Genomic DNA, 21,599 nt, shown 5'->3' on the forward strand with positions numbered 1-21,599 from the left:
AACAGGCAAAGTATGAAAAACCTCAAATAAATAACTTAAACTTATACCTAAAGGAACTAGAAAAAGAATAACAAATGAAACCCAAAAACAGCAGACGGAAGTAATAAAAATAAGAGCAGAAATAGGGGCACCTGGGTGGCTCACCCAGTTGACGGTCCAACTCCTGGTTTAGGCTCAGGTCATGATATTCCCAGTTGGGAGATGAAGATCTACATCAGGCTCCCCACTCAGTCGGGGGTCTGCTTCCCCTCTGCCCTTCCCCCTATTCACACGCATGCGCTCTCTCTCTCAAATAAGTAAATCTTTTAAAAAAAAAAATAAGAGCAGAAATAAACAAAATAGAAATAAAATTGAAATCTTATCCAGACTCATCAAAAACAGAACTCAAAACTGGAAATAAGAGGAGAAATAACAACCAACAACACAGAAATACAAACGATTATAAGAAAATATTATGAAAAAGTATATGCCAACAAACTGGAAAACCTATAAGAAATGGATAAATTCCTAGAAACATAACCTCCCAAAACTGAATCAGTAAGAAACAGATGATCTGAGCAGACTATTACCAGCAGTAAGATTGAATCTGTATTCAAAAACAACCAACAAAAATCCATGACCAGATGGTTTCACAGGTGAATTCTACCAAACATTTAAAGAGTTAATACCTCTTCTTCTCAAACTGTGCCAAAAAATAGAAGAGGAAAGAAAGCTTTCAAATTCATTCAATCAGGCCAGTGTAACCCTGATACCAAAACCAGATAAAGACTCCACTAAAAAAAAAGAGAACCACATGGCAATATCCCTGAACAGAGATGCAAAATTCCTCAGCAAAATATAAGCAAAGTGAATCCAACAATACATTAAAGAATCATTTACCAAGATCAGGCAGAATTTATTCCTGGGATGCAAGGTGAGTCAATATTCACAAATCAGCCAATGAGATACATCTCATTCAATACAGAAAGGATAAAAACCATATGATAATTTCAAAAGATGCAGAAAAAGGATTTGACAAAGTATGACGTCCTTTCATGACAAAAACACTCATAGTAGGTTTAGTGGGAACATACCTCAAAATAATAAAGGCCATTTATAAAAAACCCACAGCTACCATCATCCTTAATGCGGAAAGAACTGGGAGTTTTTCCCCTAAGGTGAGGAACAAAACATGGGATGTCCACCCTCACCACTCTTATACAATATAGTACTGCAAATCTTAGCCACAGGAATCAGAAAATAAAAAGAAATGAAAAGCATCCAAATTGGTAAGGAAGAACACAAACTTTTACTATTTGCAGATGACATGATACTATATAGAGGAAACCCTCAAGACTCCAACAAAAAACTAGTAGAACTGATACACAAATTCAGTAAAGTTGCAGGATACAAAAGCAATCTATAGAAATCTGTTGAATTTTTATGTACTAATAATGAAGTACTAGAAAAAAAAATTGAGAAAATAATCCCATTTATAATTTTACCAAAACCATGAAGATACCTAGGAAGAAACCTAACCAAAGAAGCCAAAGATCTGCACTCTGAAAATTAAAGAACACTTGTGAAAGAAATTGAACAGGACACAAAGAAATGGAAAACATTCCAAGCTCATGGATTGGAAGAACATATATTGTTAAAATGTCTATACTAACCAAAGCAATCTACACATTTAATGCAATCCCTATCAAAATACCAACAGCATTTTTCACAGAACTAGAACAAACAATCCTAAAATTTGTATAGAATCACAGAAGTCCCCAAATAACCAAAGCAATCTTGAAAAGGAAGAACAAAACTGAAGGTATCACAATCCCAGATTTCAAGATATACTACAAAGCTGTAGTGATCAAAACAGTATGGTACTGGCACAATAAAAGACACATAGATCAATGGAATAAAATAGCCTAGAAATAAATCCAAGATTATATGGTTGATTAATTTTCAACAAAGGAGGCAAGAATATGCAATGGGAAAAAGTCTCTTCAACAAATACTGGGAAAACTGGACAGCAACATGCAAATAAAAATTTGAGAAGAATGAAACTGGACCACTTTCTGACACCATACACAAACATAAACTCAAAATGCATTAAAGACCTAAATGTGAGACCTGAAACCATAAAAATCCTAGAAGAAAGCACAGACAGTAATTCCTCTGACATCCACCATAGCAACATTTTTCTAGATGTGTCTTCTGAGGCAAGGGAAACAAAAGCAAAAATAAACTACATCAAAATACAATGCTTCTGCACAGCAAAGGAAACAATCAACAAAACTAAAAGATAACCTACTGAGTGGGAAAAGATATTTGCAAATGACATACCCAATATGGGTTAGTATCCAAAATATATAAAGAACTTACACAACTCAACACCAAAAAACCCCAGATAATCCAATTTTAAAATGGGCAAAAGACATCAACAGACATTTTTCCAAAGAATACATACAGATGGCCAACATGAAAAGATGCTCAACATCACTCGTCAAGGAAATGCAAATCAAAACCACACCTGTCAGAATGGATGAAATTTAAAGCACAAGAAACCACAAGTGTTGGCAAGGATGTGAAGAAAAAGGAACTCTTGTGCACTGTTGCTGGGAATGCAAACTGTATAGCCACTGTTGAAAACCATATAGAGGTTCCTCAAAAAATTAAAAATATTATTATCATATGATCCAGTAATTCCACTACTGGATATTTATCCCAAAAATACAAAAACACTAATTTGAAAAGATATGTGCACACCTATGTTTACTGAAGTATTATTTACAATAGCCAATATATGGAAGCAACCCAAGTGTCCATCAATAGATGAATAAAGACAATGTGGTATGTATATACAATGGAATATTACTCAGCCATAAAAAAGAATGAAATCTTACCATTTGCAATAACATGGATAGATCTAAAGGATATAGTGCTAAGCAGAATAAGCCAGTCAGATAAAGACAGATACATGATTTTACTCATACGTGGAATTTAAGAAACAAAACAAAGAAAAAAGTAACAAACAAAAGAGAACAAACTGGTGGTTACCAGAGGGCAGATGGGTAGGTGAAGCAAGTAAAGGGGACTAAGAGTACTCTTAATGTATGGAATTGTTGAATCACTATATTGTACACCTGAAAATAATATAAAACTGTAAGGTTAGTTATACTGGAATTTAAAAATAAATTAATTAAAAAATAAAAGTATCAATATCAACTCATGAAAATATTAACACATATATCCATTTTCTCTGTGAAAGGGCATGTAACCAAAGATATCCTGGTGGCAATGAGAACACTGTACAACCAGATCTTGGTTTCTAAATACAGTATCTCACTAAAAGGAAGTGGAACTCCTTGGAGAAATAACTGATATCTGGGCCAGGTAAAGGACAGTGCAAAATACACATTCAACATCTTGTGAGGGCAGAAAGTAATGAAGTGCTCTAGGATGATGATTTGTAAAAAGGTCACCAGGAGCCATATAGAAGGGGCTCCCACTTGCCACCAGTGATACAAAAGAACACTGAAATAAATAGAGATATTAATGAATAAAGAAAGAATATGAGTATATACAAATTAAACAAATGAAGAGAGAATAGAATGTAAAGCCCTCCCGTATACTTACAGTAATACATCAACTAAAAGACGTAAGTAATAATAGATTATTCAGCATTTGGAACCCATCAATGTAATATATCATTTAGCCAAGAATCATGAATGGATACTGCAGTATGCAGATTTTCTACATATGGCCCCCAAGATTTCATGCTCCCTAATCTCCAGAACCTATCAATGTGAGGAAATGCTACTTCCATGACTTTACTATATAAAATAGCACCATTGACCTTAAAAATTGGAGGAAGGGGTGAAAGGGATTTGGCTAGTGTAATCACATGAGTCCTTAACAGTAGGTAAATTGCTCCAGATGATGGCTGAAGAAGAAAGCAAAAGAGATTCAAAACATGAGAAAGACTCAACGTGCTGGCTTTGAATATGGAGGGGGCCATGTGAGAAGAAAAACAAACAGCCTTAAGCTAAGAGAGAGGATCCTGACCAACAGCCAGCAAGAAATGGGAACCTTAGGCCTATAACCACAAGGACTTGAATTCTGCGAACAACCTAAATGAGCACAGAAATGGATTTTTCCACAGAGCTTTCAGAAAGGAACACAGTCTCAAAGATACTTTCACTTTAGCCTTGTGATACCCTGAGGAGAGCCCAGAAAGGCTCACTGGACTCCTGACCTACAGAACTGTGAAATAATACATCTAGATTATTATAAGATGCCATGTTTGTGGTTATGTGCAATAGAAAACACATAAGTTAACTTTTGATAATGAAAAAGAATACCTAAATAGTTTCACAGTAATACCCTACAAATTACTTATTAGTTACAAAGGAATAAATCATAAGTTTATAGTGGATTAATCTAGCATAACAACCACAGTCAAGTAAGCTAACATCACTAATAAAAGAAAAAATTACAGGGGTGCATGGGTGGCTTAGTCGGTTAAGCGTCTGTCTTTGGTTCAGGTCATCCATCATCCCAGGGTCCTGGGATTGAGCCCCAAGTCGGGCTCTCTACTAAATGAGGAGCCTGCTTCTCCCTCACCCTCTGCCTGCCCCCTGCTTGTGCGCTTATGTATGCTCTCTGTCAAATAAATAAAATCTTAAAAAAAAATAAAGCTTTAAAAAAAAAAGAAAATTACATCATGTGCCTTGTGGTATGATGTAATGACAAGAACACAATACCACATATTAACCCCAATAAAAATAAATAACCTGAATCTAATTATAACTAATCACACAAATTCATATCAACGGTCACTATAGACCTGTACGTTTCAAAAATATCATGGCTCCAACAGACAAAGAAATGGTTTTAGATTTAAAAGGACTAAAGAGGGGCACCTGGGTAGCTCAGTCAGTTAAGCATCCAACTCTTGGTTTCAGCTCAGGTCATGATCTCATGGGTGGTGAGATCGAGCCAAGCCCATAATCTATCAGCACAGAGTCTGATTGAGACTCTTTCCCCCTTCCTCTCCCTCCCACTCTGCTCTCGAGTGCGCACTCTCTCAAATAAATAAACAAATAAAATCTTTTTAAAAATAAAATAAAAAGACTAAAGAGACAAGACAACCATATGCTATCTATATATGTTATCTTCAAGTGGATACTTGACTTGGGAGGAAAAATTTACCTATAAAAAAACTGTTCTGGTAATTTTTGATTAAGAATAAAGACTATGGGATGAAAGACCTCAGTGTGAGACAGGAGTCCATCAAAATCCTAGAGGAGAACATAGGCAGTAACCCTTTTGACATCGGCCACAGCAACTTCTTTCAAGATACATCTCCAAAAGCTAGTGAAACAAAAGCAAAAATGAACTTTTGGGACTTCATCAAGATAAAAAGCTTCTGCACAGCGAAGGAAACAGTCAACAAAACAAAGAGGCCACCCACAGAATGGGAGAAGATATTTGCAAATGACACTACAGATAAAGGGCTGGTATCCAAGATCTATAAAGAACTTCTCAAATTCAGCATGCAAAGAACAAATAATCAAGTCAAAAAGTGTGCAGAAGAGATGAACAGACACTTCTCTGAAGAAGACATACGAATGGCTAACAGACACATGAAAAAATGTTCATCATCATTAGCCATCAGGGAAATCCAAATCAAAACCACACTGAGATACCACCTTACACCAGTTAGAATGGCAAAAACGGACAGGGAAAGAAACAACAAATGTTGGAGAGGTTGTGGTTAAAGGGGAACCCTATTACACTGTTGGTGGGAATGCAAGTTGGTACAGCCACTTTGGAAAACAGTGTGGAGGTTCCTCAAACATTTAAAAATAGAGCTACCCTATGACCCAGCAATTGCACTCCTGGGTATTTACCCCAAAGACACAGATGTAGTGAAAAGAAGGGCCATATGCACCCCAATGTTCATAGCAGCAATGTCCGCAATAGCCAAACTGTGGAAAGAGCCGAGATGCCTTCAACAGATGAATGGATAAAGAAGATGTGGTCCATATATACAATGGAATATGACTCAGCCATCAGAAAAGATGAATACCCAACTTTTACATCAACATGGATGGGACTGGAGGAGATTATGCTAAGTGAAATAAGTCAAGCAGAGAAAGTCAATTATATGGTTTCACTTATTTGTGGAACATAAGGAATAACATGGAGGACATTAGGAGAAGGAAGGGAAAAATGGGCGGGGGGAATTGGAGGGAGAGATGAACCATGAGCAACCATGGACCTGAGAAACAAACAGGGTTTGGGGGGGGGGATTGGTTAGCCCGGTGATGGGTATTAAGGAGGGCACATACTGCATGGAGCACTGGGTGTTATATGAAAACAATGGATCGTGGATCACTACATCAAAAACTAATGATGTATTGTATGGTGACTAACATAACATAATAAAATTAAAAAAAAAAAAAAGAATAGGGGCGCCTGGGTGGCTCAGATGGTTAAGCATCTGCCTTCGGCTCAGGTCATGATCTCAGGGTCCTGGGATCGAGTCCCGCATCGGGCTCCCTGCTCCTTGGGAGCCTGCTTCTCCCTCTGCCTCTCTCTCTGTCTCTAATGAATAAATAAATAAAATCTTTTAAAAAAAAATAAAAAAAAATAAAAGAATAAAGACTATGGATTAGATAACACTATATATTTAGTTTCACCCACCTACTTACCCTTCCCATTATCCAATACTTCCTATATTTTGGTGCTGCCATTTCAGATTATTTTCCTTCTGATTTAAGAAAACCCTTTACTATTTCATCTATTGTAGGTCTACTGACATGATGGAGTTCTCACTTTTTGTCTATATTAATTTCACCTTCACTTTTGAAAGATGCTTTCACGGACTATACACTTCCAAGATGGCAATTATTTTCATTTGGTACTTTAAAGAAATCATTTCATTATCATGTAGTTTCTATCATTCATGTTGCTAACTGTGCTATCATTGTTATTGCTGTTCCTTTGAAAGCAGTGATATTTTTCCTCTGCTTGTAAGTTTTTCTCTTGGTTTTTTGTCCTTTAGGAGTTTAATTATGATATATCTAGCTATAGTTTTCTTCGTATTTATCCCGCTTGAGGTTCACAGAGTTTCATGAATCTATGGCCTGATGCCTTTCGTCACTTCCAGAAAATGCTCAGCTAGGTTTCTGACCCATTCTATCTTTTCTCCCCTTATGGGATTCTAATTACATATATGGTTGAACTTCTCACGGTGGTCTACCACTCTTACACTTTGTGTACATACTGTATTTGTGGTGCACATGCACTTGTGTGTGTGTGTATCTGTGTGTATTCAGCTCTCATATATGTAGCTACCCTTGAAAACCTCAAAAGTGATCATCACATGATACAGGACACTTTTTAAAAAGAGAAAAGGAGGTAGAAAGGAGGTACTGAGTTTTTATTTTTTTTTATTTTATTTTATTTTTTTTTAAAGATTTTATTTATTTATTTGACAGAGAGAGAGAGACAGCGAGAGCAGGAACACAAGCAGGGGGAGCGAGAGAGGGAGAAGCAGGCTTCCCGCCGAGCAGGGAGCCCGATGTGGGGACTCGATCCTAGGACCCTGGGATCATGACCTGAGCCGAAGGCAGACGCTTAACGACTGAGCCACCCAGGTGCCCAGTACTGAGTTTTTATTTAAAAAATTCACCAATTCTACTCAGTTATCAAACGACGTAAAAAATTAACTCATAATACTCAAATAACTAAAATAATACATTTCTACACTGCTCCCACCTCTTCTAATACTACCTATTTTTCATAGTGAACATTTATCACCCATACTGTACGATATCTCCATTAACGCATAAAACCATAGTGCATCCTTCTCTAAGCACCTATAACCATACAACTTACATTACTTATCTAAATTAAAATCTCCAATATCAGATATTAGCTAAACACTAGATTCAGAAGGGCTAATAAAGCCTTCAATAGCTGCTCCCTCCCAAACTAAATGGAAAATAGACTAGAAGATATTGTACATTATTTCTCAATTTACCTGTGCTTTGGTTCATCACAAGTCTTGGAGGAGAACTTGTTTCTTCAGATTCTTCTGATGAGTGTGCCAGGAAGTCATGAAGCTTCTGCACCAATGTATTCAACTTGCTTTCACTATCAAAACAAAAATTTAAAGAACTTCTTTAATTAGCCTGTCACCTATTTAATCAAATGTAAACTTCTTTTTTTTTTTTTAAAGATTTTATTTATTTATTTGAGACAGAGAGAATGAGAGAGAGAGAGCACATGAGGGGGGAGGGTCAGAAGGAGAAGCAGGCTCCCCGTCGAGCAGGGAGCCCGATGCGGGACTCGATCCAGGGACTCCAGGATCATGACCTGAGCCGAAGGCAGTCGCTTAACCAACTGAGCCACCCAGGCGCCCCAAATGTAAACTTCTAACAAACTGAAAACATACCTATACTGTAAGTGGTCTGAAAGAATGCATATTCAAAATAAAGGTAAAAGAAAACGAATTTTCGTTATTTCATTGAGGATTTGAAAACATGAGTAAAATGCTGAGTGATTTTGCTTTACATCATTTAAAATAACAATTGACTAATATATCAAATATATTTACTAAACACTCTCTGGAAGGCGTCTGTATTTTTTTAATCACTCTATCTTCTGCTTGTCACAGAATAATTGTATAAATGACAAAAAGATGAAGAAAATCTAAAACAGGACTTAGAAGAGCTCAGAGATTCCCAGGGAAATATTTATATAACTAAATTGTTACAGCATATCCTGCTAAGTTATATAATAGGTACATCTGTAATCCAACAGATTTATAAAAGCTAAAACCTTAAAAGAATGCACCAAATAAGCATATATACCATTTCTAATACAGGATTTCCTAAACTTAAACAAGGGAAAATAGATAAAACTGACTTGATTGAAATTCAAAACTTTTGTGTATCAAAGATACCATCAAGAAAGTGAAGAGATGAACCATTCAACTAAAGAAAACTATTTTCAAATTATATATCTGAAAAGGTATTAATATCCTTTTGCATAATATATATCCTTCAAATAAGATGATATATCTCTTTAAAGGATTTATAACCTTTTAATACAGAATTTTTATAATTTAACAATAAAAAGAGAAAGGTCCCAATTTAAAAATGGGCAAAGGACATGGATGCCTAGGTGGCTCAGTCAGTTAGGCGACTGCCTTCAGCTCAGGTCACGATCCTGGAGTCCCAGAATAGAATCCCCTGTCAGGCTCCCTGATCAGCCGGGAGTCTGCTTCTCCCTCTGACCTTCCACCCTCTCATGCTCTCTCTTTCTTTCATTCTCTCTCAAATAAATAAAATCTAAAAATAAAATGGGCAAAGGACATAGATATACACTTCTCCATAGAAGATATACAAAGCGCCAGTAAAACATGAAAAATGTTCAAGATTATTAGTCATTAGAAAAATGCAAATCAAAACCACAAGATACTATTTTACACTCATTAGGGTGGATATAATTTTTTAAATGAAAAATAAGGGTTGGCAAGGGTGTAGAGAAACTGGAATCCACATATATTGCTGATGTAGATGTAAAATGATGCAGTCATTGTGAAAAAGTTTAGTAGTAACTCAAAAACTTAAAGAGTTACCAAATAACTCAGTAATTCCATACCTAGATATATATCCAAAACAATGAAATCATATATCCACACAAATACTGTACACAAATGTCCATAGCAGCAATATTCGTAACAGCTAAAAAAGTAGAAAGTACCCAAATGTCTACCAACTGTTAAATAAACAATGGAATATTAGGTCCCGATAAAAAGGAATAAAATATACACCCATGCTAAAACATGGATGACACTTGGAAACATTATGCTAAAAAAGGCAAATGCAAAATGCCACATATTGGATGATTCCCTGTATATATATATGAAATGTCCAGAACAGGCAATTCTATAGAGACATTAAGATCAGTGATTGCCAGGGGACGGCGGAAGTGGGGTATTGGGAGATATGGGCTACTTTTTCGGGCAATGAAAATGTTCTGAATTACAAAGTATGACAGTTGCACAATATTGTACATTTTCTAAAAAAAAAACTGACTTATAAACTAAATTGATTTAAACAGTGAATTTTATGTAAATTTTCTCAATAAAAAATGCAAACAGAATTCAAGAACATACCTATGTATTTACATAAAAAAAAACTTGTGCATACACTTCCAAAGATATCCATAACCAAAATGTAAAAGGCAAATAATTTGAAAATAAGGAGATAAAAACATCCTCATATTTTTTAAAAATACTCAAGTCTTAGTAGATAAATGAAGAAAAGAAACAATTTTTGAAAAGGGAATACAACTGGGTAACAAAAAATTGGGAGAAAAAGCACTGCAACCTCACTAAGAATTAACAGAATGCAAATTAAAACACTGAATCGGGTAACAGCTGTGTTGGTGCTTCCTGGGCCAGGCACCATCCCCATTCAAGCAGTGCACTGGGCCCACCCCAAGGGCAATAGTCCCCTCTGCACCATTTTCCTATGTTTGGCTAGAGAGAACCCAGGATATTAAGGGAAGGAAAAAGAAATGAGATATAACAGACATTACTATGTGGAATTTTGGTGGCTTTGTTTCGATGAAGAGGGTTTTTGTTTTTTTGTTTGTTTGCTTTTTTAACAAAATTCTGCAACAAACTTGCCTCTACAATAAAGGTACCAAGACTTGGTATAATTTCTACTTTTTACCATAACCTTGCTTTCAAAAACACTTAGATGTATGAAAAATTGTCAAGTTACTCAGAGTCCTTAATCTTAAATTAGAAAATGGAACCAGAGAAAAAGATGCTACATGTCTACCAATGGCACACAAAACTCCTTGTAACCAAAATTCAAAAATAAGAATGAATGATGTCATTCTACATCTTGTCCCATCAACAGATTACAAAGAGCAAAAAAGTTGTTCTTTAGAAAAGAGCATATAGCAAACTGGTAGAATAACGATTTTCTCACTCATTCCTAGAATTCACAGAAATTCAACCACAAAGCCAGTGATCACATGAATTCATGCTGTAGCTGGCCAAGGTCAGGACTATGGATAAATCAGCATACCCTTTAATATTAGTATCACCAAATGCAAAAATTAAAACGATTGGATACAATCAGTAGAAATCTTTCCTTCTGTGAAGGATAGCACTTTTAGACATAAACATGTTTGTATTATAAATTATGAGACCAGGTAGAAGCCAAGTGGTAAAAGAAAAAAAAAATGATACTTAAAAAATTTTGCCCATTGATTTGACAAATCTTCTCTTGTTGAGGGTGGATGGGATTTTTAGAAATAGCCAAATGTCATTTAGAATCAAATGTGGTGAGTTATCAAGTTGGGTAAAATTAGTTTTTGCCAAAATCTGAAGTATTCCTGAAGATTTATTTTCTTGCATGCCTTCTAAATGGGTTACAAGAGGAGAGTTCTCAAAATGTCCTAAGGAATGACATCACTGATATCAGCATGGCCTCCTACAGTGAATACTTAGAAGGGAAATACTCATCTGCATATAAAAGCTCTGATGTCAGTTTTTTAAATCTGCCTCATTTTTAGAATCGCACTTTCAGAGATGATCCTTGTAATTGTGTAAGTGTCATTTGTGGAAATGGTATTTTAAACACACCAAAAATCAACTATTTAAAAAGGCAACATTTACCAATCCTTTTGTGAAGTGAACAATCTTCCTAAGGCAAAACCACACACATTAACTTACCAGTTTTATAATTGTGAACTACTGCAAATGATATGTTTTATTAGATCTAGACATGGTTGTCACTCTCTTCCCCTCTCTACCAAAATATGAAGCTGACTCAACCAGTACTATATACATTACTTAACTGTACACGCTAAATAAGTCCTTAAAACCATCCTTTAAAAGTGGTTAAAAATCTCCACTAAACCAACCTTTAAAAGTGGTTAAAAATCTCCACTGAGGAACAATGTGTTCAGCCTTCATGCTTACAGTCACACAATTTCAACAGTGGCTTGATGCAGATGACTACTGAAATCTGACCTGCCTATATGCAAGTGGATCAAGAAAAATTTAATTCTTCCTGTAAAATAACCATATCATGAATGACTAGATTTTAGACAAATTTTGAGTCCTAATGTCAATATTTTTAACTACGGGCTGTGTTCTTTCCCTTGAATGTTTACTGCTTTATTTTTTTTCCAGGAGGAACTGTGGGATACCAAATATTTTATGTGTATTCTTTTATACTATTATTTTGGAGATGTTTATGCATAGAGGGACTAACCACTTTTTAAACTGAATTTTTTATTATGAGATAAATGTAGATTCACATGCAGTTTTAAGAAAGATTCTGTGTATTCATTACCCACTTTCCTTCAATGATAATGTCTTACAAAACTATTTTTCACTTTCAACTCATTCATCTACCTGTGTTTAAGACACAACAATGTCTTAAACAGACACACAGTCTCTGAAATTTGGTTATATGATCATGAGTATGATCACATTGACCAAAATGGCTTTTTTACTGGAAAAATGAACAGTAATTTAAAATTTTTGTTCACATCATGATTGTTGAAAATAGCACTGATAAAAATATTATTATCCAAACGGGAGTTACATTATCTCTATTCACAAGATGGCATCTTCTATGTAGAAAACCTTAAATAGATCACAAAATATTTCTGAGACAGCTAATAAACAAACTCAGTAAAGTTAGTGGATACAAAATCAACACACAAAAACCAGTTGCATTTCTATCACTAACAATGAACAGTCCAAAATGGAAATTAAGAAAACAATTCCAACTACAATAGCATTGAAAACAATTAAATATTTTAGAATTAATTTAACCAAGGAGGCAAAAGATTTATGCACTGAAAACTGCAAAACAGCACTGCTTTCACTGCTGAAAAAAATTAAACACAAATAAATGGAAAGATACCCTGTGTTGATGGATTAGAAAAAGTTAATATTGTTAAAATAACAATACTCCACAAACCACCTAGAGATTCATTTCAACTCCTATCGAAATCCCAACAGCATTTTTTGCAAAAATAGAAAAACCCATCTTAAAATTCATGGAGAAGCTCATGGAATCCCAAAAAACCATAACAATCATGAAAAATAAGAAAGTTAGAGAACTCACACTTAATCCCAAAAAACCATAACAATCATGAAAAAGAAGAAAGAGAACTCACACTTCTTGATTTCAAAACTAACACCAGAGCTAAAATAATAGAAACAGTGTGGTATCGACATAAGGACAAACATATAGACCAATGGAATAGAAAACCCAAAACTAAACCCTTTTGTAGATATGGTCAATGATTTTTTAACAAGGCAGCAAGATCAATCGAGAAAGGGCAGCTCTTTCAACAAATAGTGCTGGGAAAACTGGATATCCACATGCCAAAGAATGAAGCTGGACCCTTGCCTGACATCACATATAAAAATTAATACAAAATGCATCAAAGAACTAAACATAGTAGCTAAAACTATTAAATTACTGGAAGAAAACATAGGAAAAAATCGTCATGACATTGTATTTCCTGATTTCTTGACTACAACACCAAAAGTACAATGCAACAAAAGAAAAAAAAAACGATTTCATCAAAATGGATACCTTCTGTGCATCAAAATGAGTACCTTCTGTGCATCAAAGGACACCATCAAGAGAGTGAAAAGACAACCCAGAGAATATGAGAAAATATTTCCAAATCATATATATACTGGTATCCAGAATACATAAGAAAATCCTAGAACTCAACAACAAAATTTAAAAATAGGCAAATGACTTAAATAGAAAATTTTCAAGAAGATGTACAAATATCCAGTGAGCACACAAAAACAGGCTCTACATTACTAATCATTAGGAAAAATCAAATCAAAACCAAAATGAGATACAATTTTGCACCCATTTATATTACAAAAAAAAGGAAAATAACAAGTCATGATGAGGATGTGGAGAAACTGGAACCCTGAATGTACTGCTGGTAGCAATATCGAATGGTTCAAGCACTGGAGAAAAACAGTATGGTAATACTTCAAAAAGTTAAACATGGAACTGCCATATGACCCAGCAATTCCACCTCCAAGTATATATCTAAAAGAAATTAAAGGAGGAACTTACACAACAACATTCATACCAGCATTACTTATAAGAGCCAAAAGGTACAAATAACCAAATTCCATCAAAGATATATAAATGGAACAATAAAACACAACAGACACGTGAAATAAAAGGAATTATATTCCCCCAAAAGGAATCAAATTCTTACACATGCTATAAAATAAATATATTTTGAAAACCTTATATTAAATAAATAAGCCAGACACAGCAATAGGACAAATATTGTATAATTCCACATAGTTGAGGGTCCTAAAATAGTTAAATTCATAGAGACAGAAAGCACATTACAGGACTGGAACGGGGATGTAATACACAGTTACTATTTAATGGGTATAGTTTTGTGTTGGAAATGATGAAAAAGTTCTGGAAATAGAGAGTGATAATGATAGTACAAGAATGACAATGTATGTACCTAAAGGCAATTAATTATACACTTAAAAATAGTTAAAATGGTAAATATCTTTAAAAACGTAGGATATATCAGACAAATATAAAGTTATGAAAAAGTTTGTGTTGAACATGGCCACTAAAAATATGAACAAAGAATAGACAAACTTCAGCACTGCTTCCACTAGAGAAAATTTGGGAATAACACAATTATTCACAAAAAAAACAGAATAGACTGTATGTTCATATAACACAATACTATAAGCAGTTAAATGACTGAAATAAAGCCACATGAATCAATATAGACTAAAAACAGTTCAAATGGGACTTCAGATTCATCTACAAAATTCTAGGAATATAAAAATCTGAAGGAAATACCATTAAACTTCAATAGCCATTTATTTTAATAATAAAACAACTTATCTTCACATCAGCCCACAAAACAAGCCCTAACAAATTAAAAGAGATGGAACTCATCCCATGTGTATTTTCTAATCACAACACTATGAAACTAGAAGTCAACCACAAGAAAAAATCTGGAAATACCACAAATACATGGAGGTTAAATAACATGCTACTAAACAATGAATGGGTCAACCAAGAAATCAAAGAAGAAATAAAACAGGACATGGAAACAAAGGAAAATGAAAATACACTGGTCCAAAAGCGCTGCGAGGAAGCAAAAGTGGTTCAAAGAGGAAAGCTTACAACAATATAGGTATATCTCAAGATGCTAGAAATTTTTCACATAAACAACCTAACCTTACACCTAAAGGAGCTAGTAAAAGAAAAACAAAACCTAAAACCAGCAGAAGGAAATAAAGATTAGAGCAGAAATAAATGATACAGAAAATTTAAAAAAAAGAACAGATCAATGAAACCAGGAGCTGGTTCTTTTAAAAGAACAACAAAATTGATAAAGCTCTAGCCAGAGTTATCAAGGAAAAAAGAGAAAGGACTCAAAGTAAAAAAAAAATCATAAATGAGAGAAAAGAAGTAACAAGCAATACCAGAGAAATACAATTATTAGAGATTATGAAAAATTATAATGCTAACAAATTAGACAACCTACAAGAAATCAATAAATTCCTAGAAACATATAAATTACCAAAACTGAAACCGGAAGAAATAGAAACTTTGAATAGACCAATAACTGGCAAATAAACTGAATCAGTAATTAAAAAACTCCCAACAAACACAAGTCCAGGACCACGTGGCTTCACAGGCAAATTCTACCAAACAATTAAGAGTTAATACCTATTTTTTTTTTTAACGGTGAAACGGGGAAAGAGTCCCCCATTTATTTTTTTTTATTTTATTATCTTATGTTAGTCACCATATAATACATCATTAGATTTTGATGTGGTGATCCACGATCTATTGTTTTCCTATAACACCCAGTGCTCCATGCAGTACGTGCCCACCTTAATACCCATCACTGGGCTAACCAATCCCCCCTCCCCCCTCCCCTCTAAAACCCTCTTTCTCTCTCAGAGTCCGCAGTCTCTCATGGTTCATCTCTCCCTCCGATTTCTCCCCCTTCATTTTTCCCTTCCTTCTCCTAATGGCCTCCATGCTATTCCTTATATTCCACAAATAAGTGAAACCTTATGATAATTGACTTAATCTGCTTGACTTATTTCACTTAGCATAATATTCTCCAGTCCCATCCATGTTGATGTAAAAGGTGGGTATTCATCCTTTCTGATGACTGAGTCATATTCCACTGTATATATGGACCACATCTTCTTTATCCATTCATCTGCTGAAGGGCATCTCAGCTTTCAACAGTCTGGCTAAGGCAGACATTGCTGCTATGAACATTGGGATGCATATGGCCCTTCTTTTCACTACATCTGTGTCTTTGGGGTAAATACCCAGGAGTGCAATTGCTGGGTCATAAGGTAGCTCTGTTTTTAATTTTTTTGAGAAACCTCCACGCTGTTTTCCAAAGTGGCTGTACCAACTTGCATTCCCAACAACAGTGTAAGAGGGTTCCCCTTTAACCACAACCTCTCCAACATTTGTTGTTTCTTTCCCTGTCCATTTTTGCCATTCTAACTGGTGTAAGGTGGTATCTCAATGTGGTTTTGAGTTGAATTTCCCTGATGGCTGATGATGATGAACATTTTTTCATGTGTCTGTTAGCCATTTGTATGTCTTCTTCAGAGAAGTGTCTTTTTGTATCTTCTGCCCATTTTTGGACTTATTTGTTTTTTTGGTGTTGAGTTTGAGAAGTTCTTTATAGATCTTGGATACCAGCCCTTTATCTGTAGTGTCCTTTACAAATATCTTCTCCCATTCTGTGGGTGGCCTCTTTGTTTTGTTGACTTTGTTTCCTTTGCTGTGCAGAAGCTTTTTATCTTGATGAAGTCCCAAAAGTTCATTTTTGCTTTTGTTTCACTAGCTTTTGGAGATGTATCTTTTTTTTTTTTTTAAGATTTTATTTATTTATTTGAGAGAGAGAGAGCATGAGAGGGAGGAGGGTCGGGAGGGTCAGAAGCAGACTCCCTGCCGAGCAGGGAGCCTGATGCGGGACTCGATCCAGGGACTCCAGGATCATGACCTGAGCCGAAGGCGGTTGCTTAACCAACTGAGCCACCCAGGCGCCCGGAGATGTATCTTGAAAGAAGTTACTGTGGTCGATGTCAAAGAGGTTACTGCCTATGTTCTCCTCTAGGATTTTGATGGATTCCTGTCTCACATTGAGGTCTTTCATCCATTTTATCTTTGTATATGGTGTTAGAGAATGGTCCAGTTTCATTCTTCTACATGTGGCTGTCCAATTTTCCCAGCACCATTTACTGAAGAGACTGTCTTTTTTCCATTGCATGTTTTTTCCTGCTTTGTCGAAGATTATTTGACCACAGAGTTGAGGGTCCATATCTGGGTTCTCTATTCTGTTCCATTGGTCTGTAGGTCTGTTTTTGTGCCAGTACCATGCTGTCTAGGTGATCACTGCTTTGTAATATAGCTTGAAATCGGGCAACGTGATGCCCCCAGCTTTTTCTTTTTCAGCATTTCCTTGGTGATTCAGGGTCTTTTCTGATTCCATACAAATTTTAGGATTGTTTGATCCAGCACATTGAAAAATGTCATTGGAATTTTGATTGGGATGGCATTGAAGGTATAGATTGCTCTGGGTAGCACAGACATTTTAACAATGTTTATTCTTCCGATCCATGAGCATGGAATATTTTTCCATCTTTTTGTGTCTTCTTCAATTTCTTTCATGAGTGTTCTGTAGATCCTAGAGTATAGATCCTTTACCTCTTTGGTTAGGTTTATTCCGAGGTAGCTTATGGTTTTTGGTGCTATTGTAAATGGAATCGTTTCTCTAATTTCTCTTTCTACAGTTGCATTGTTAGTGTATAAGAAAGCAACTGATTTCTGCGCATTGATTTTATGTCCTGCCACATTACTGAATTGCTGGATGAGTTCTAGTAATTTGGGGGTGGAGTCTTCTGCGTTTTCCACATAAAGCATCACGTTATCTGCAAAGAGAGTTTGACTTCTTCTTTGCCAATTTGAATACCTTTTATTTCCTTCTGTTGTCTAACTGCTGTTGCTAGGACTTCTAGTACTATGTTGAACAACAGTGGCGAGAGTGGGCATCCTTGACGTGTTCCTGATCTTAAGGGAAAGGCTCTCATCTTTTCCCCAATGAGGATGATATTCGCTGTGGGTTTTTCATAGATGGATTTTATGAACTTGAGGAATGCTCCCTCTATCCCTAAACTCTGAAGAGTTTGAATCAGGAAAGGATGTTGTATTTTGTAAAATGCTTTTTCTGCATCAATTGAGAGGACCATATGGTTCTTCTCCCTCCTCTTATTGTGATCTAACACACTGATTGACTTTCAAATGTTGAACCACCCTTCCATCCCAGGGATAAATCCTACTTGGTCATGGTGGATGATCCTTTAAATGTATTGTTGGATCCTACTAGCTAGGATTTTGTTGAGGATTTTGGAATCCATACTCATCAGGGATACTGGCCTGAAATTCTCCTTTTTGATGGGGTCTTTGCCTGGTTTGGGGATTAAGGTAATGCTGGCCTCATAGAGTGAGTTTGGAAGTTTTCCTTCTGTTTCTATTTTTTTAAACACCTTCAGTACAAAGGGTATTGTTTCTTCTTTGAATGTTTGGTAGAATTCACCAGGGAATCCATCAGGCCCTGGACTCTTGTTTTTTGGGAGGTTTTTGATCACTGCTTCAATCTCGTTACTGGTACTTGGCCTATTCAGGTTGTCCTGCTTCAGTCTTGGCAGCTTATAGATTTCCAAGAAGGCATCCATTTCATCCAGATTGCTCAGTTTACTGGCATATAGTTCTCGATAATAATTCCTAGGGTTTTTTTTAAGATTTTCTTTATTTGACAGAGACAGACATAGTGAGAGAGGGAAACACAAGCAGGAGGAGTGGGAGAGGGAGAAGCAGGCTCTCCACAGAGCAAGGAGCCCGATGCGGGGCTTGATCCCAGGACCCTGGGATCATGACCTGAGCCGAAGGCAGACGCTTAACGACTGAGCCACCCAGGCGCCCCTCTAATAAGTGTTTCTATTTCCTTGGTGTTAGTCATGTGATCTCTCCACTTTCATTCATAATTTTATTAATTTGGATCCTTTCTCTTTTCTTTTGGATAAGTCTGACCAGAGGTTTATCGATCTTACTAATTCTTTCAAAGAACCAACTTCTAGTTTCGTTGCTCTGATCTACTGTGTTTCTGGTTTCTGATTCATTGATCTCTGCTCTTCATTATTTCTCTTCTAATGCGTGGCTTAGGCATCGTTTGTTGCTTTTCCTCTAGTTCTTTAAGGTGTAGAGTTAGTTGGTGAATTCGGGATTTTTCTATTTTTTAGAGTGAGGCTTGGATGGCTATGTATTTCCCCCTTAGGACCGCCTTTGCAGTATCCCATAGGTTTTGGACTGATGTGTTTTCATTCTCATTGGTCTCCATGAATTGTTTAAGTTCTTCTTTGATTTCCTGGTTGACCCAAACATTCTTGAGCACAGTGGTCTTTAGCTTCCAGTGTTTGAATTTCTGCCAAATTTTTTCCTGTGATTGAGTTCCAATTTTAAAGCATTGTGGTCTGAGAATATGCAGGAAATAATCTCAATCTTTTGTTATCAGTTGAGACCTGATTTGTGACCCAGTATGTGGTCTATTCTGGAGAAAGTTCCATGTGCGCTCAATAAGAACGAGTATTCTGTTGTTTTAGGGTAGAATGTTCTGTATATATCTATGAGGTCCATCTGGCCTAGTGTATCATTCAAAGCTCTTGTTTCCTTGTTGATTTTCTGCTTAGATGATCTGTCCATTGCTGAGAGTGGAGTATTGAGGTCTCCTACAATTAACATATTGTTATCAATATGACTCTTTATTTTGGTTAGCAGTTGGCTTATGTGGATGGCTTCTCCCATGTTGGGGGCACAGATATTTACAATTGTTAGATCTTGTTGGATAGACCCTTTAAGAATGATATAGTGTCCTTCTGTGTCTCTAACTACAGTCTTCAGTTTAAAATCTAATTTGTCTGATATAAGAATTGCTACCCCAGCTTTCTTTGGAGGTCCGCTGGCATGGAAGATGGATCTCCATCCCTTCACTTTCAGTCTGGATGTATCTTTAGGTTCAAAATAAGTCTCTTGTAGAGAGCATATGGATGGGTCCTGTCTTTTTATCCAATCTGTAACCCTGTGCCGTTTTATGGGAGCGTTTAGACCGTTCACGTTGAGAGTGATTATTGAAAGATATGAATTAATTGTCATCATGTTGCCTGTGAAGATGTTGTTTTTATACTGTCCCTGTAAATTTCTGTTGTATATCACTTTTGGGGTCTTTCTCCTTTTATAGAACCCCCCTTAATATTTCTGGCAGGGCCAGCTTAGTGATTACATATTCTTTCAGTTTCTGCCAGTCTTGGAAGCTCTGCATCTCTCCATCCATTCTAAATGAAAGCCTTGCCACATAAAGTATTCTTGGCTGCATGTTCTTCTCGTTTAGTACCCTGAATATGTCTTGCCAGGCCTTTCTGGCTTGCCAGGTCTCTGTGGCTAGGTCTGACACTATTCTGATGTTCCTCCCTCTGTACATAAGGAATCTCTTCCCCCTAACTGCCCTTAAGATGGTTTCCTTGGTTCTAAGATTTGCGAGTTTTACTATTACATGCTGGGGTGTTGGCCTGTTTTCCTTGATATTGGGAAGGGTCCTCTCTGCCTCTAGGACACGAATGTTTGTTTCATTCCCCAGATTAGGGAAGTTCTCAGCTACGATTTGCTCAAATACATCTTCTAGTCCTCTCTCTCTCTCCACTCCCTCCAGGATTCCAATTATTCTGACACTGGAATGCTTCATGGTGTCACTTATTTCTCGGATTCTATTTTCATGGATTCTGAGTTGTTTTTCCCTGGCCTCCTCTTTTCCCTTTTTAGCTATTAAATTGTCTTCCAGGTCTCTTATTTGTTCTTCTGCCTCACTTATCCTAGCTGTTAGATTATCTAGATCAGATTGGATCTCACTGATAGCATTTTTACGTTCTGCCAATTCAGTTTTCATTTCTGCCCTTAGAGACTCTATGTTGCCATTAATTGATTTCTCCATTCTAGCCATTGTCTTCACAATTGCTAGCCTGAATTCCATCTCCAACATCTTGGTTATATCTGCATCCATTTGTAAATCTGCTGCATAAGTCATAATCTCTGAGTATTTCTATTTTGGGGATTCCTCCTCCTAAGTCATTCTGTTGATCGGTGGTTGAGGGAATGTATAGATCCAAATTACTGACCAGAACCCAAGCAAGATGCATCTGTTTTCTAGGGACCTTAGGGTTGCTGGCCTGTTTTCCCAGCCTGTCTTCTGCAGGAGGGGCCTGCCACGCTGTTACTCAGGCAACCCTGTTTGGGCGGAGTTGCCCTGCCCCCCTGTGGCGGGGGATGGGCTCAGTGGGAATCAGTTAATTGGGGCTCTTGTTCTCTAGCGGCTTTCCGTGGCGGCTTTCCATGTCTCTTCCGAGAGTCAGAGCAGAAGAGACCATTTCCAACCCTCTGCCTCAGAACAGAGAGATCGCAGTC

The 21,599-nt window shown here is 36.4% G+C and overlaps 1 protein-coding gene across 7 annotated transcripts in view; it reads right to left on the reverse strand.

The window, feature by feature from the left end:
- The window catches only part of ATRX (ATRX chromatin remodeler), a 309,326-nt gene that overhangs the window by 241,230 nt on the left and 46,497 nt on the right, over positions 1-21,599 (reverse strand). For all 7 annotated transcript variants that reach the window (XM_064574281.1, XM_064574279.1, XM_064574283.1 and 4 more), the window contains one exon: positions 8,030-8,142. In XM_064574281.1, coding sequence (XP_064430351.1) covers positions 8,030-8,142 — 113 coding nt within the window. The remainder of the gene's footprint in view (positions 1-8,029; positions 8,143-21,599) is intronic.

This window comes from Mirounga angustirostris, unplaced genomic scaffold (assembly GCF_029215605.1).
Source record: "Mirounga angustirostris isolate CCGP_5_RB_7025 unplaced genomic scaffold, mMirAng1.0.hap1 SCAF_11, whole genome shotgun sequence".
NCBI lineage: Eukaryota > Metazoa > Chordata > Mammalia > Carnivora > Phocidae > Mirounga > Mirounga angustirostris.